This window comes from Enoplosus armatus, chromosome 9, assembly GCF_043641665.1.
Source record: "Enoplosus armatus isolate fEnoArm2 chromosome 9, fEnoArm2.hap1, whole genome shotgun sequence".
In the NCBI taxonomy this organism is placed as follows: Eukaryota; Metazoa; Chordata; class Actinopteri; order Centrarchiformes; family Enoplosidae; genus Enoplosus; species Enoplosus armatus.
The window spans coordinates 4,017,288-4,029,253 of NC_092188.1; the positions used below are offsets into that span (position 1 = coordinate 4,017,288).

The 11,966-nt window shown below is 40.4% G+C and overlaps 1 protein-coding gene across 1 annotated transcript; it reads right to left on the minus strand.

Annotated features, from left to right (window-relative positions):
• Positions 1 to 555: 555 nt before the first annotated feature.
• On the minus strand, positions 556 to 10,680 carry LOC139290075 (uncharacterized). Its single transcript, XM_070911766.1, has 12 exons — positions 10,337 to 10,680; positions 9,098 to 9,228; positions 7,940 to 8,115; positions 6,948 to 7,108; positions 6,507 to 6,647; positions 6,248 to 6,369; positions 5,581 to 5,749; positions 4,440 to 4,585; positions 2,439 to 2,563; positions 2,222 to 2,348; positions 1,742 to 1,875; positions 556 to 769 (listed from the first exon to the last, which is right to left on the minus strand). Exons 1-12 carry the CDS (start codon positions 10,678 to 10,680, stop codon positions 644 to 646), a joined length of 1,902 nt encoding a protein of 633 aa, XP_070767867.1. The 3' UTR covers positions 556 to 643.
• Positions 10,681 to 11,966: the final 1,286 nt, after the last annotated feature.

Here is an 11,966-nt window from a genome sequence, read left to right on the forward strand (position 1 = left end):
AGGTTTTTCTCTAAACACATAATCTAAGAGCTTCATCAGAGGAAATAGCTGGTATTATAGTTTGCAACAGCAATTTAAACCTCCTGATAATTTCCCACATCTGCAGTAAGCCCATCCTCGCTAAACAAATTAGCTCGGCAGTGTCAAATTAAAAAAAGGAACAAAAAGCCAGTAAGAAGCCGATCTTCTGTTGTTGAAGTTAAGAGGAATCACCTCCCATAAGAAGCACAGCAGGAAGATGACTCACTGAGAAACACTTTCCGTACCCCAAAGTTTCAAGTTGGACATGATTGCATGTAATTAGTGACGAGAGGCTGCTCTCAGAACAATGAGTCTTCAGCTTGAGGCATAAAAAGCATATGGAGTGCCTATTTAGCTGTAAGGCTTCTTCTTGTTGACTTCAGGGCAACATCTTCAGAAAAATGCAAATGGCTGGTCGTGCTGGTCGAGCGTGGCAGGTGATAGTTTGCATCAGCACTGCCGACGGTTACCTCCTGTCTACGCAAATGAATGTAGCAGGAGTAAAGGAAACAGTCGCAGAAAGCAGTAGGAAAATAGAAATTTAATCTTTGGCTTGATTGTACATTCAGTGTCATATTCATTCACTCACGTCGACAGTTTTACAGTTTTACAGTGCAGGGCATCATTTGTAAAAGACAAGAAAAGAAGACATGATGATGTATCCAGGCTGCTTGGATGGATTAGGATCCTGCCCCTCGAACAAGCCGAAGTAGACGACAGTGTTGGACTCAAACATGCTCATGTTCAGCTGAAAGAGGACAGAAACAGGAACAAGCTGTATCAATAAAACTCAGATTGAAACGTTGCTCGTATTTATCAAAAGAGAAACGACCACAAACAGCAACGCACGTTCCCCCAAAAACTTGCGACACAATTACAAATCAATTCTACACATAGCGACCTTGAATACGACTGCTTGCAGCTGTTCATCATCAAATCTTTGTAAGTCAGAAGCTGAACAATACTAATATTAGACTTAGAAGACAAATTAGAGAAGGAAACTCCCAAATCTGGCATTATGTGCAACATGTAGTCGTTTTACTTTTGCAGTTAAATCCTGAAGGAAATCTGATCTCAGGACTGTGCTGCGCATCACGGCTGAGAACACGAGAGCGCCCCAGGCAGGAACAGGTTTACATGATCATATATCAAGAGCCTTTATGGTCAATAACTCACTTCAGAATAATTGACGCCCCTTAAATCTAACGGACTTACTCTATTCAAATGTTCCTGTAACTCTACTAAACTTGTCCTCAGTAACGCTGGATGTGAGTGTGTGGTGGTTAAATTTAAAAATCTCAAACAGAAAATAACAACACTGGCATATCATCACCTTATAAAGCAGTTTACACATCCAGCATAACAAGCAACATTACTTACTTCACCTGGTGACTGTATGTACAATATTCACTCCTCTTTTAGCTGTGTTTTCAGTCTACACCAACTCCTCAGAAGAATATATGGCTTTTTAGCTGCTAAATGTGAAACAATGAGCTGAAAGACGCTAAAACGCTCCGTAGAGCTGAAGGGAACGGCAGAGTCGGGAGATAATTCTCTGTGGGTGCATCGCTACGAACGAAACCTTTCATTTATTTCATTGTGAATTTAAAAACATTGACTGATGCCGCTTTAAACATCAGCTACTGCAGATAAAACATAAAACAAAAAGGTTTGAGATCAATAATGCAGTGAAGATCAAATGATAAAGTTTGAATTGTACCTGTTTGGTGATATCGACCCTCCAGGGGTCCACCTGTAGTCCATCACACCAGCCCCCTCGCCCGTACAGCCATGTGCCGTGTTCGTTTGGTACCGCGCCCTCTTTCACCCGGGTGGTGCAGCCCAGCGGTGTTCCTGATGGTTCCCCACCACGACCCCCAAAAAATATGACAATACAACAGTAAGTGCTTCTCAAACTTTCTGTTTTATATCATTGTTGTCAGACAAAACAAGACACGTGAAGACAAACAAATACAAATACATTTCACTGACACATTTCATGATTAAACTTAAAGTTCAGCTCGTCACATTAAACAGGCCAAAAACATTTTTACTGTCCCGCAAATGTACTAATAATGTGTCAGATTGATCAACATGGGGTGTTTGACTTTCAAGATTTAATTTCTGGAACTTTCAATCCTTCATGTTGACTCAACTTCCTCCTTAAAAGGGCTCAGAAAACTGAGCTTTCGTTTCTCACCTGCAGAATCGAATACGAGGGTGTTGTTGAAAACAGCGTTGAACAAGAAGTGGTGGGAGGTGACACAAAACTCTCCACAGCTGTTCTCGTCGCTGCCGTGGGCTGTGATGACGGCGTACAGCTCTACCTGAAGGCAGACACACAGCTGCTGAGACCGACACAGACAGACAGGAAGCTCTTGAAAAGGTTAACGATGATCAAGCGTCACATCCGTTACCTTTTCGGTCGATGCCGGGACGGGGAACTTGATCGGCTGGAATCTCTTGTTGTAGTTTTTGTCGAAGGTTCCCCCGCCGTACAGTGGCATGACTCTGAAGGGGAGGAGCCTCTCTTCACCATTACCTGTGAGTCAGTGAGTTTATTTATATAGAAGGGCAGAGAGGAAATGCTCATTAAGTGTTTCCTTATTCCTCATATTCAAAAACAGCTTTTAGCTCCATTTAGATAATCAAATTTACTCAACACCCTTTCTTTTGTGAGCCTATAATGTCTAAAGAAATTGAGCACCATCAAACTCAATGATCTGACTTCTTTTCATGACTTTCTTTCCTTGTTGGCCTCAAATATACTTTATTTGACTGTATTTATCTTCATTTTTCATCACTGTTTTTGTTCTCACCTGTATTTTTTCTACACGTTTTGTAATTGTTAGGCTTCATTTCTCTGTACTACTGTCATATTTTATTTAGTTTGGCAATTGTTAATTCATTTAATTTCTGTTTTTTTCCCAGGGAAATTAAGTACATAGGTTTGATCAATATCGTGGTTCATTTCTGGACAGTATTTACTGGCAGCAAACATTGCATGATCAGTTGCTTTTACTTTTCATTTTATGTTAGATTTGATCCCTGTTGCAGTTACATTTTGTGAGTAAATGTGCATGTTTTGTTAAGCTTCTTAGTGTTTTTATGAGTCAACAGTGAAAACACGTAGTACTGTATTGTACTATTTGGCAGAAAATATGCACATGGTCAAATTTCCTGACCACATTAGCATAATAATCTCTTCATAAAATCTGAAGCACATGACGGCATGTCTCTAATCATCCCTAATCAGACTCCTGTTTATTCCCTAATCAGACTATTTTGATAAGGAAGCTGAGTCAAAATATTTCCTGGAACTAAAAAGCTTCGTCTATGCGGTGAGTGTCATTTCTATCCAGATATCTTCCAGTAACTATTGACAGGCAGACTGTTCCTTCCTGCGGAGAGTTTCCTGCTCTCTGCTTTTGAAAAAAACCTCCAGTGAGAGAAAATGGAGAGAAAATGTTCCGGGATGACGTTTTTTTCTCCACTCTCACAGTGGGAGAGTTCAGATCTGGCCATGAAATTATCTCTGAGTGTCTCTGACAGCTGGTGTTAGCTTTGACAACGAGGATGCTCCAAATTGTACCGTGAGTATTGTGTTATATGTTATCTCCACGTTGTAGCGGCTGAAATGCACCTTTAATATGTGACATGTGACATGTTATGTTGTATTGTACAGTACAAAGGTGTTGACTCAATGTTTAAGATCTGTTAAACGCTTCAGTGCTGTGGCTGATGGGAAGATATTACACTTGGTTTTGGTCACGCAACTGAATTTACACTCTCAGGCACTCGTCACTGTTGTATTGACATTTTCGTGACACCACTGTGATATGTTGAATCAAACCATGAACTTATATATTGTTATTCTGTAAATTAAACTGAGAAACATGGAGGATGGAAACAGGAAGTAAGTCAGCTGTGGGCAACAACTCGTTTTCTTCCAAATTTGTTTACATTTTGGCAAATTGTCTTCATTAAAGGTGCCGAATTAGCTATTAGCAGTTCCTGTTTGCAGTGTACCCACGGATGTACAGACAACTATCACTGGAGCACTTTGATACTGAAGAAAATTTAAAAACGTGATGATTCTCAGGCAAGTTCTGGAGCAGGTTCTTTTTTCTATGATTTCTAAGCAGATTTATGGACCTTTACTGGAGATAATCACCATGTCTGTGTGTTCAGATTTGACTGAGTTATGATACTGAGAAGGAAGACGAATATCGATGCAAATTGCTGTTATTGCTACAGCTGCAACTGCTGACTGTGTTGAGAAGCGAGCCAAATATGTGAGAATCATTGGGTCAAAGTACAACAACTAACTTTCTGTTGTTTTCAGAACACCTGTCTCTTTCACACACAGTTTTCCAGCTGCAAATCGAACGCAGCTTCAGCGTTAGAACAGTTCATACCGGTCTGATTGCTGATGCTGAATCTCAGGTTGAGGGAGACGATCCACATCATCGCCCACGGCACCGTCTTCATGGTGAGGGTGCATTTGTTGCTGTCCAGCAGGGGGAGCAGAGGGGACACGTCTGTCAGCCAGCGCCCGATACCTCTGCCAAAATAACACAATCCTATCACACATAGCAGGTGGAATAAGGTCACAACAAACACATTTGGGACTATTCAAGTATTCATTTTTAAATTCTACCAGGAATAAGGGCTGGGTGTGTTCCTGTCCTGGGTGATGTGGTTGAAATCAATATTCATCATCATATCAGTAATAATATTCCATATAATATATATTATGTTAATTATGAATACACATAATGAAATGTGACAAAACATTTCACTGTGCGTATTTATATGTGGTGATTACGTCAGATTAAACTCATCACACATGTAAAACTAAATCTTCATTTCGTAACGACCGGAAACAAGAAAACAGCAAGCCTGGGTCTGTCTAAAGTTAAATAAAAGACCATCACCTCGCTAATTAACACATATCTTGTTTGTTTAATCTGTACAAAAACCAAAGAGTAGCAATTGTGAGAGTTGTGGTTTTACAGGGGGTTGTTTCTAGTGTTTTTGCTAAGCTAAGCTAACTAGCCATTTAGCGTACAGACATGAGGGAGGTATCGATGTTCTCCTCTAACTCTCACCAAGAAAGTGATTAAGAATATTTCCCAAAAATGTCAAACTATTCCTTTGATATATATTTTTTTGGTGCGTTTACACATGGTGGTTTTTACTGCTCAAGCCAAATAAACAGTCAACAAATCACTGTTTCTGCTGTCGGAAAGAAATAAATTCTCTGACTGAAAAAGACCTCTAACTTCTATCAAATTCAGATGTTTTTGTGAATGATATATACGTGGGTTAAAATATTATTGTGCTCAATTATTTGTCAACAGAAAGTAGCAAAACAGACTTTTATTAAATGGCTATGTCTCAGATTTTCATTTTAATACTTTTTAATGCCTTAAATGTAGATAGAAGCCCCGCAGACAGCACAGGTAGATGTATGTATTCCACAACAGCTGTCGATTATTAATAAGAATAGTAGTTATTATATATATAATTATTAGTTTTATTAGTTCAAAATCTGACCTGCGGAAGGCAGTGATCCATCGGCCCAGCTCCGTGTTGCAGTACGGACCGAGAGGATCGCAGCAGACAAACAGCTGCACTGTGTGATCCCAGTGAGCGCAGGACGAGTCTCTCTTGCCGGGACACGACAGGGACGCATCGAGCTCCAGCAGGTCAAAGTCCAACAAGCCTGCAGAGAGACACGAGGTACAAATGTTAGCATCATTAAAATGCTTAACAGTGCTGGTGTTCCTCCTCATGCTGCAGTAAAAGCTCACACTGATGCGCTAATGCAAACCCCCCTCACCTCTCCCTGCTAATGTTGTTGTTGTTGTTGTTGTTGTTGTTTCGAGTGGTCAAAAAATGGATTATATCATCAAGGTTAAATAAATCTGTTTGCTCGTCCTCTCATACCACAGCCACACAGAGAGAGTCTGTTAAACCTGCAAAAACTTTCTTTGCACGTTTATAGTTTCCCTTCTATTAAACACAACCGGACACCTTGTCTTAATGCTGAAAACCTAAAGAATAATATCACTAGTCTGGTAGTTTTAGTGTCACATGACGGTCTTAATCCAGTTTCAGGGCTTTTCCCACGACGACAATCATAGAATACTTGGTTCGGTTTGAAATGCCTGACATGTAAACCTGCCCATCTCACACATGATGTTGCTGTTGGTGAGGTTACCTGACGGCAGGTCGACTGTAGCCACCGCTCCTTTCTCCCCCTGCATTTGGACTTTGTCAAAAACAGAAACAACCTTTGCAGGATTTTGAAGTCTGGTCTGCAGATCCGCGTAGAAATCAAACCTGGAGACAAATTCACAGACAAAACACACTTTTCACACGCGTGAACTGTTACGACGCCTCTGTGGAGATTTATTCAATCTAGGGATTTTTTCAAGAAATTAAAAATAAAATTAGTGTTAAAATTAGTGTAAAATTACCACTGTGCCTGCCAGTTGATGAAGCTGAATGAGGGGTAAAGAAAGCGGCCCATCTCAGCCAGCGCCCCCTGTTGGTCAATACTGAAGAAGAAGTTTGGAGACGGGGTGTTCTGGAAGGACACGAACACCCGCTGTCCAGACCTACAGTACACATTCAAAAGATTTACAGTAACTTTAATGAGCTTTAATGCTTTTTAAATCTTCAGATTCTCTGTGTTTGTTGGAGACATGGAAAGACTGAATTTCAGGACATGACCCTGAAGAGCTTGTGTAAGATTCTGGAAGCATTATTTAAAGCTGTGAGCAGCTTCATCAGAGAGGAAGCAAACAGACTGATGAGAGTCATTACTTTGACCTTTAACGTGTTCAGTTAATCTATGTACGAGGATGTTCAGCATCAGAGCGAGAAGGCTTTTAATCCTTCGGGTGAGTCGGCCTTACTGGAGCGCCTGAGCGACCGAGGGTTCCAGGTGCACCATGGCAGCGGGGATGCTCAGCGTCGTGTCGCATTCATCCCCGACGCAGTTCATGTCCTGGATCGGGTTACCAGGGAGGGCGTAGACAAGGACACCGGAGGTGTTGGATTTGGCCATGGTCTGCACCTGGAAGGAAGAACAGCAAACAGGATCCAATGTTGATGTTAGATGAAAGTCGGAGGAGGGCATCATAAACTACAAAGGAGAAAAAGCAGTAGGATCGCAGCTAACGATTACTTTCATTAGCAATGAATCTGTTGATTTAGTTGAGTCCACAAAGTGTCAGAAAATAGTTGCAGATTGTGATGAGTCACTCTTCAAATAACTTGTGTTGTTCTACCAACAGTCCAAACCCCGAAGACATTCAATTTACTGACATAAAACAGAGAGAAACAGCAAATCCTCACGTTTGAGAAGCTGCAACAAGAGAACGTTTTGTAATTTTTCTTCATAAACGATTAATAAATAATAATAATAAATAGTTTTTGTCCACTGTATCAACTAATTAATTAACCACCAAAAATCAGTCACGAGTCATAAAAGCAAACAGAAGTATATGATCACATCTGAAGGAGTGACAGATCTATGACCAACATTATTTAACAATAATAATAATAATAACTGTCCATTGATCCAGAATTTGTTATTGTTTAGGCCTTGATGGTCCTCTTTTGTAAAGATGTAACTCTTATATGGTGAGATTAAAAATGCTGACACAATTAGTCGATTAATGAAACAGGCAATGGACAGAAAACAGTCATAATCGATTCTTCATTTAAGTCATTTATCAAGAAAAAAAATGACAAAAATGAATGTCTCCGGCTTCTTAAATGTGAGGATCTGTGTTTTCTCTTTGTCATATGAAATCATTGTTTCTATAGTGAACTGAATATCTATCATACATTTAGAGAAACACTTTCCACACCGGTGTCCTGTGAAGCAGCACCATTAACAGACCTTAGTGAAGAAAGAGCAGTTGCCCTCAGACACCCAGGCCACGGCACCCGCCACTGAGGGGGGAGGATCACACCCATCACCCGCATCAATCAGCTCATACGACCTCTGATCCCAGCGCGACACCAGCCAGTCATACCTGGCGTCGAGTCTCTTGATCACCACAGGCATGTTCCACCCTGTGAGGTGAGAACAGGTGATCAGAAACCTTCGACCCATCGAGCCTCCAGCCTGTGATACTGCTGCTTGTTACTGTATTTCATTTTATTTTATTATTATTTACTACTGATGTCTTTTACTGGCTATTGTTGTGCCGTTCACGTCGGCGTGTACAGCACTTTGGTCAACTCTGGTTGTTTTTAAATGTGCTACATAAATAAATTTGATTTGATTTGATGTGATTTGTTAGCTTGAGGACAAAGTCAGACCTGCAGGGTTTGAGGCTGGGTGTTACTGTGGCTCCCTCTATTTCCTGAAAATGCCCGTTTAAGCTATAAAGTCCAAGCATGCAGTTCAATGAAATGTTCTTTGTTTCAAAATGTTCTTCTTCAAATACAAAAAAGGAAAAAATGTCAACAAAATACTTTCAACGTGCTACACAAGAACAATAAACGCGGTCAGAGACTAGAGTGCTCTCAAGGCTCCATAACTTAATCCAATAACTAAATTAACGCACAAGCACAGGCAGCTTGTTATACATCAGAAGCCAGAGTCTGTCAATCAGTCTGCTAATAGAGCCGCTTAATCAAATACAGCAAAATATAAATCATTCACAACTATTTCTCTATTTTATAAATGGTTATTTTATGTTTTCTCTTGAATGTAAAATGCGTCACCCGAAAAAAAAAGAAGAAATAAATCACAATTTACAGGAAAAAAGGGGGGGACCTTTAAGTTTTGTCACTTATTGTGGGCGAAGAAAATAAAGACAAATGTACACTGCTGTTAGAGTAGTTAGGATGCTAAGAGGAAAAGAGAGAATAAAAGAATACATCTAATGCTGCATACATATTAGTAATACAATAATAATAATAATACTGATAAACAACAGTCCCACTTCCAAATACAAACAGTTCATACTACATGTGTCTCTGCTGAACAGGTGAGTCGGACAACAACCAGTCACAGAATCTGAGCCCATGAAGAGAACAGCACTCTTACCCTCGGAGGTGAAAGCAGCCTGGCCGAGTCGTGACGCGCCGCCCCAGTAGTACAACACGCCGGGTATCCAGTTACCCAGAGCGAAGACCGGCACCGGGGAGAAGTGCAGCCTGGACAGAACCTCCTTGTTACTGCAGAAACATGAGCACAGAACTGACATGAAGCATCACGGTTATATTTCTTCACACAGTCAAGTCAAGTCTCTGTAAAAAAAAAAGTTTAAAGAAAATGAATTAAGTTAGCCGAGCAAATTCAAACGTCTGGAACTGCGTGTTATTGGAGATGAGATTGATCCTGATCACCCTGACGAAGGCAGTTACGCTGATTGAGATTTAACGCTAAAACAAAATAAAAAAGTGAGTACTTTATTTAAGGAAAGGAGACTCAAACACAGGTTTCTCACATTAGGTCACATGTGAGTATTTGAAAGCCTCTTGTGTATAAATACCTGACATCCCTGCTGAGTAGTTTCCACTTGTGACTGCACTTCCTGTTTTTCAGTTGTCTGTGTTTGGTTCAGTACACAGCACCTTTGACATGTTAGAGATTTGGCCTCTGATGTTTTATGTGGCTTTAAAAACTCATATTCAATTTCTCCCCTCCAGTAACTGATTTACATCCAACAAGACAGACCCTGTTTTATTGTCTGCTTGTTCTTATTTATTGCTTTTTACCTGTTTTTACTTTTTGTTTTTACCGCTCATGTGTGTAACTGACATTTCTTAGTCAGACAGTAAAGACTGAACTAAACTTACTGCCAGAACTGTTTTTAAAATGATCAATCTTTGCAGCAGAGATTTGAATTGTTATAAGGGTTAGGGTTAAGCAAAAACAAAATCTATATAGTTTGTGTATTTTTTTTCCCTCTTCCAACCCCTTTTATCTAAACTAGCTAACAGTAAAGTGAAGTAGTTAAAACTCGACCAAATACTACACTTCTGCTTACACATTGATGCATCAGTATTGATCTAATTATTCAAAATAGACTGATAGTAAGTAAATGTACTGGGGCCATTTTTCTGTATAATGAGTACCTTTACATTTGATACTTTGAGTGCATTTTGCTCATAACACTTCTGTACTTTTACTTAATTAAGATTTTGAATGCAGGGTTTTTACTTGGAGTATTTTAAGGTTGTTGTATTGTTACTTTTCCTTAAATAAAGGATGTGAGTACTTCCTCCACCACTGATGCCCCCTGCAGAGATGACAGAGCAGTAGTGGTTCCCGTGCGGTCACCTGTGCATGGCGACCCGCTGCACCTGGTCCCTCATCCACAGAACATCACTGACCGCAGAGTCGTCCATGGACAGAAAGAGCACCTGGGTACTGTTAGGCAAGTCCTGCACCAGGCTGGTCAGGGACGACTCCGAGCTCCACAGGCACTCCAGGAACCCTGACTTGTTGGTGAAGGCGTGAATGATGAGGGGTCCCCGCAGAGCACCGGGCTGGTAAGAGAACTCTCCATCCAGGGTTCGGACAGTAAACGGGGCCGCGAGGTCCCCCGGCTCCGGCCCGGCGTCTGTGGAGGCTTTACTGGATCTCAAGCTGACCGTGTTGTCTTGGGAGTCACAGGCCGCCATATCTTCGATCAGTTTCGGTTTCATTACAGCTTCAGTGATACGAGCTGTCACAACAGCGAGGAACCACAACATCGAGAACTTTGAACGCAGCAAAGCCATGTCTCCCGCTGACGGCGAATGAGCCTGAACTCACCACAAACAACCGACTCCGAGCATTTCTTTTGAGACGATCTGAATTTAAAAGGTCGGACTGTTGTTAAACCGCATCAGAGGGGCGTTTTCATGGATCTTAATCTGCCTCTAAAGACTTTTGAGTCGGAGGCGTGCCGTGGTGCCGTCTACGGCGGCCCCAGGGCGACAGAAAGCTTAAAAAACGCGCAAACCGTACAGCTGAGGGCTGAACGGGATTTCCATTGGTTGCCAAATTGATCAAGATTATTCAAATTAGAGATAAAACACACAGATTTTTAATTCCATGAGTAAATATATTGTGTTAAGAAGTGGCAGGAAATCATCATTTATTTATATCACGGTATCTACGTTGGAGAATAGACTAATTATAATATAATTAGGATAATTTAGCATCTCCATATGCTAATTTACAATTAACGGAACTACCATTTCTCGCGAGACTTGTTTTAATGTATGGATTAAATCTTTGTTAGATACAAAAACACATAAAATAAACTTTATTGATTCCACAAGGAGAAATTAAAGTGTCAAGGAAGTACAAAAGCCAAATAAAACTAGAGTACTACACATTATATATAACATCTACTACTACAACAAACACCAAACATATAAGTAGAGGTATGTTCACTGCACCATACATTAATATAAATGAAAATGTATTTTGAGTTCATGAGATTTTATTTTTTGTCATAGATTTAACTACTAGTTACAAATGCTGTTTACACTGTAACATGCATCAGTAATAATAATGAAAGAATATAATATATAGTGGGCTATATGATACTGCAGCACTCTGAGATGGGCCATTCAGCGCATTGATTTATTTTAGCATTAATACTTCAGTACAGTGTTTGACTTGTGTATTTTTTATGTGCAGGATTTTTACTTCTAAATGAGTACACGGTGGCATTACTACTGATCTGAATACTTCTTCAATAACTGGATACTGTACAGATGTCCCTGTTGGATTGCAGCTTATGTTGAGTGATCCAACAACACCATCTTTATAATTTAGGAATAGATAAAGCTAGTTTTGGCCATTTTGTCACTTGAATCTGACAATCTTCTTCCGGCCAGGACGTCAGTTTTGGTCTCGAGTTTAAGTGTTAACGCCCTATGCTCAATTGGTTAGCCGAGTGACCTATGTAGTCTAA

What these genes read in the sequence shown, in the direction of transcription:
- LOC139290075 (XM_070911766.1), bottom strand. Translation starts at nt 10,680, where the DNA reads ATGGCGGCCTGTGACTCCCAAGACAACACGGTCAGCTTGAGATCCAGT. An exon ending in TCGGTCGCTCAGGCGCTCCA is followed by an intron (nt 6,648 to 6,947) that starts GTAAGGCCGACT and finishes TGTGTACTGTAG; the next exon opens with GTCTGGACAGCGGGTGTTCG. An exon ending in TACAGTCGACCTGCCGTCAG is followed by an intron (nt 5,750 to 6,247) that starts GTAACCTCACCA and finishes GTCTCTCTGCAG; the next exon opens with GCTTGTTGGACTTTGACCTG.